Raw genomic sequence first — 2,945 nt, forward strand, 5'->3', positions numbered from 1 at the left:
GAGAAAGTGTCGGAACCTTATCAAAATACCCTCATGATAAGAAACTTGTGAATGTCAAGAGTGATCGCCTCGTCAGCTCTGAGTACTTGGTAAAGTACATTCTTAAATAACCCACCAGCTGATTGTCGATTGTCATAAGCTTTACTGGACATTATCAGGGCACTTCAATATGTTTATGAACAAACAAAAACTCGACGCTTCAAGTCACAAGATTTCATTTGGAGTGCCCCCCTCGGAGAGATATAAAAAATAGAAGTAATTGTAGTCTATTTTACAGACTAAATTTGCTATATCCTGCACTTTCAATCTCAGAAATTGGATAATATGGAATAATTATCAATTTTGAGAAGGCAGGAAAGTAATTGATTGAAATAAACCTGATCTGCATTTAGCATACCTCAATTACCCATTAGCTCTTATTAGACCTTAGCAACAACAATTATCAAGAAAGTGGGAAAGTACTTGATGACTCTTAATATACTTGAGAAATATATATATAAACAAAGATCAGAAACTTGGAGTGATAACTAATATTTAATAGATTATTTTATATTTTTAAAGTAGCTGAACAATAATGGGGTGTTAGGAAAATATTCAAAGAAATTATTTACTCTTATTCAGCTGCTGCAGAAAGTGCACCTTGGTGGCCTCTCGATTCGTTTTGCCATTGGGACTGCGCTTGATATCGGTGACAATAAGGCAACCGCCATGTAACTGCAGATAATTGGCCTCCACATTATCCCGCACATACTTGATAACATCCTCGGCAGTTATTTGAACACCACGCTTGGGCACAACCGAGGCGGCCGCATCGTACATATTGGTATCGCTGTATATGCCAAAGACACAGACCTCGGCGACGCCGGGCATGTTGGTGATGACATCCTCAATTTCGCTGGGGTAGTACATGATGTTCTGGAACTTGAGCATGTCCTTTTTGCGGCCAGATATATACAGGAAGCCATCGCTGTCCACGTAGCCGGTGTCACCGGTATGGAACCAGCCCTCCTTGTCGCGCACAATTCGCGACTCCTCGGGATTCTTGTAGTATCCGTCCCAGTACTGGCACGCATGGAAACACACTTCGCCAACTTCATTCGGCTCTAGTGCCTCACCCTGATCGTTGACGATCTTCAGTTTGTTGCCCGGCAGCACGCGACCCGCCGAATTGGGCTTCTCGTCGTAATGCTTGTTTAGGGTGCCATTCGAAGAGCCGAGCTCCGTGAAGCCAAAGGCGAATTGCAATACGCCGGGATTGACACGTTTGCGGAAGCGTTCCTGCACCTCCAGAGAGCAGCACATGCCACCATACAGCAGGTGCTTCAGACTGTCTATCTTGGTCTTCTCAAACTCGGGACAATTGGCCAGCACGGCCAAGTGGGAGGGCGCGATCAGCAGCCAGGTGATCTTATACTTCTCGATCTGTTTCAGCAGGAGTGAACCGTCAAACATCTCGGCATTAATGATGCGCAACGTGCTGTGCACTCCACTGGCTATGGTTGTAGTCAGGCCCGTGACCCAGTCCAAGGTGCTGTGACAGTATTGTACGTCCGCGGAGGTCAAATAGCTATAGGGCGACAAATTGGGAATCGGTGAGAATGAATGCCAGTGGTAGCTTAAGATTCCCTTTCTTACTTAGTGGTCGTGAAGAACTTGTGGGTGCTCGAATTGGGCACAGCCTTGGGCACGCCCGTGGTGCCCGAAGAGCAGAGAATGGCCATAGTCTGATCGTTGCCGCGCTCCAGGCGAACAGGTGCAAAGTCCTTCTCAATGGGCGTGGCCAACAAATCCTGAATGCTAATGGAGCCCGGCTTGTGGTTGCGCATGGTAATCAGCTTCACGTTCAACTTGGCCGTGGCGGTCTTGACCTTCTCGTATTCATCGCCATCGCAAAAGATGAGCTTGGGCTCGGTTATAGCGAAAAGCTTCTCAATGGTGCCCTGCACATAGTTAACGTTGAGCGAGTGGAAGGCGATGCCATTGAAGATACAGGCGTAGACGACGGCGGATATATGCGTCGTATTCCTGGCTATAATGCCCACAACATCCGACTGATGCAGATCCAGGTTGCGCATGTAGCTGGCGATGCGCTGGGAATTCAGGAAGAGCTCCTCACGGGTCAGCGTCGTGTTTTCCGAAACCGAGATCTAAAATACAAGCAGATTTTAAAAAACCAGTTAAGTCGAGAATACAGAAACTTACCTGAGCAATCAGCTGTGGATGACGCCTCATCTCGTTGAATGTGATCTCGCCCACGGACAGATCGGGCGAGAAGTAGGGCGCCTCATACTTGCCAGTCCAAACCTTTAGGTCCGGCTCGTAGCTGATCTCTGGCTTGAAAGGCATACTGTTGACTACCAATTGACTTAAGCGAATGCTGAAGAATCACAGTTTTTCGGTGGGTTTTATATGAATGGCGCTCCACGTTCAAGATAGAAAATGGGGGGGTTTGGCTATCAGCTGCGACCGGAGGTTACGTGAGCTTAATCAAAATATTTCAATAATCTGGCCTACGCATCGTCATATTTTTTTTTAATTAACGCAAGGCTTAAAGTCCACAACGGATTCACATACAAAAACTGTTCTTATCAAATCATCCCACAGGAAACAGCCCAAAGTGTTAGCCAAATCGCGCCATTGTCTAGAACGGCGTTTCGATAAGGAAAACGAAAATCTGACGTTTTGGACCTTAGACAAGAACTTGCGAGTACTTTGAGTAAAATTTGCACTAGACTTCCTCTATTTTGGGGGACACGGAAATGGTTTATGATAATTCTATAAATATTAGTACGTTTCTTATCTATTTAACTGGTATTTACAAATAAAACAAAAATCTTTATTCCGTTTTTGTTTTGGTATATAAATATATATAGATATATACAAATGTGCACTTGAGACTTAGGGAATATGTTCTTATTTTTATTAGGAAATACTTATTCTTGGAC

The 2,945-nt window shown here is 44.9% G+C and overlaps 1 protein-coding gene across 1 annotated transcript; it reads right to left on the reverse strand.

Moving 5' to 3' along the window:
* Window positions 1-579: 579 nt before the first annotated feature.
* On the reverse strand, window positions 580-2,578 carry LOC115765543 (luciferin 4-monooxygenase-like). The gene is made up of 3 exons (XM_030709168.1): window positions 2,203-2,578; window positions 1,636-2,147; window positions 580-1,567 (listed from the first exon to the last, which is right to left on the reverse strand). Exons 1-3 carry the CDS (start codon window positions 2,344-2,346, stop codon window positions 604-606), a joined length of 1,620 nt encoding a protein of 539 aa, XP_030565028.1. The 5' UTR covers window positions 2,347-2,578; the 3' UTR covers window positions 580-603.
* Between the last annotated feature and the right edge of the window lie 367 nt (window positions 2,579-2,945).

The sequence above is a fragment of the Drosophila novamexicana genome, unplaced genomic scaffold (assembly GCF_003285875.2).
Source record: "Drosophila novamexicana strain 15010-1031.04,08,12 unplaced genomic scaffold, DnovRS2.1 tig00000974-arrow-arrow-pilon, whole genome shotgun sequence".
Lineage (NCBI taxonomy): Eukaryota > Metazoa > Arthropoda > Insecta > Diptera > Drosophilidae > Drosophila > Drosophila novamexicana.

Excerpts from the sequence above, each read along its gene's own strand:
- LOC115765543 (XM_030709168.1), bottom strand. The coding sequence starts at position 2,346 with ATGCCTTTCAAGCCAGAGATCAGCTACGAGCCGGACCTAAAGGTTTGG. Across the intron at positions 2,148-2,202 it reads ATCCACAGCTGATTGCTCAG|ATCTCGGTTTCGGAAAACAC; the intron begins GTAAGTTTCTGT and ends CTTGTATTTTAG. Across the intron at positions 1,568-1,635 it reads AAGTTCTTCACGACCACTAA|CTATTTGACCTCCGCGGACG; the intron begins GTAAGAAAGGGA and ends GTCGCCCTATAG.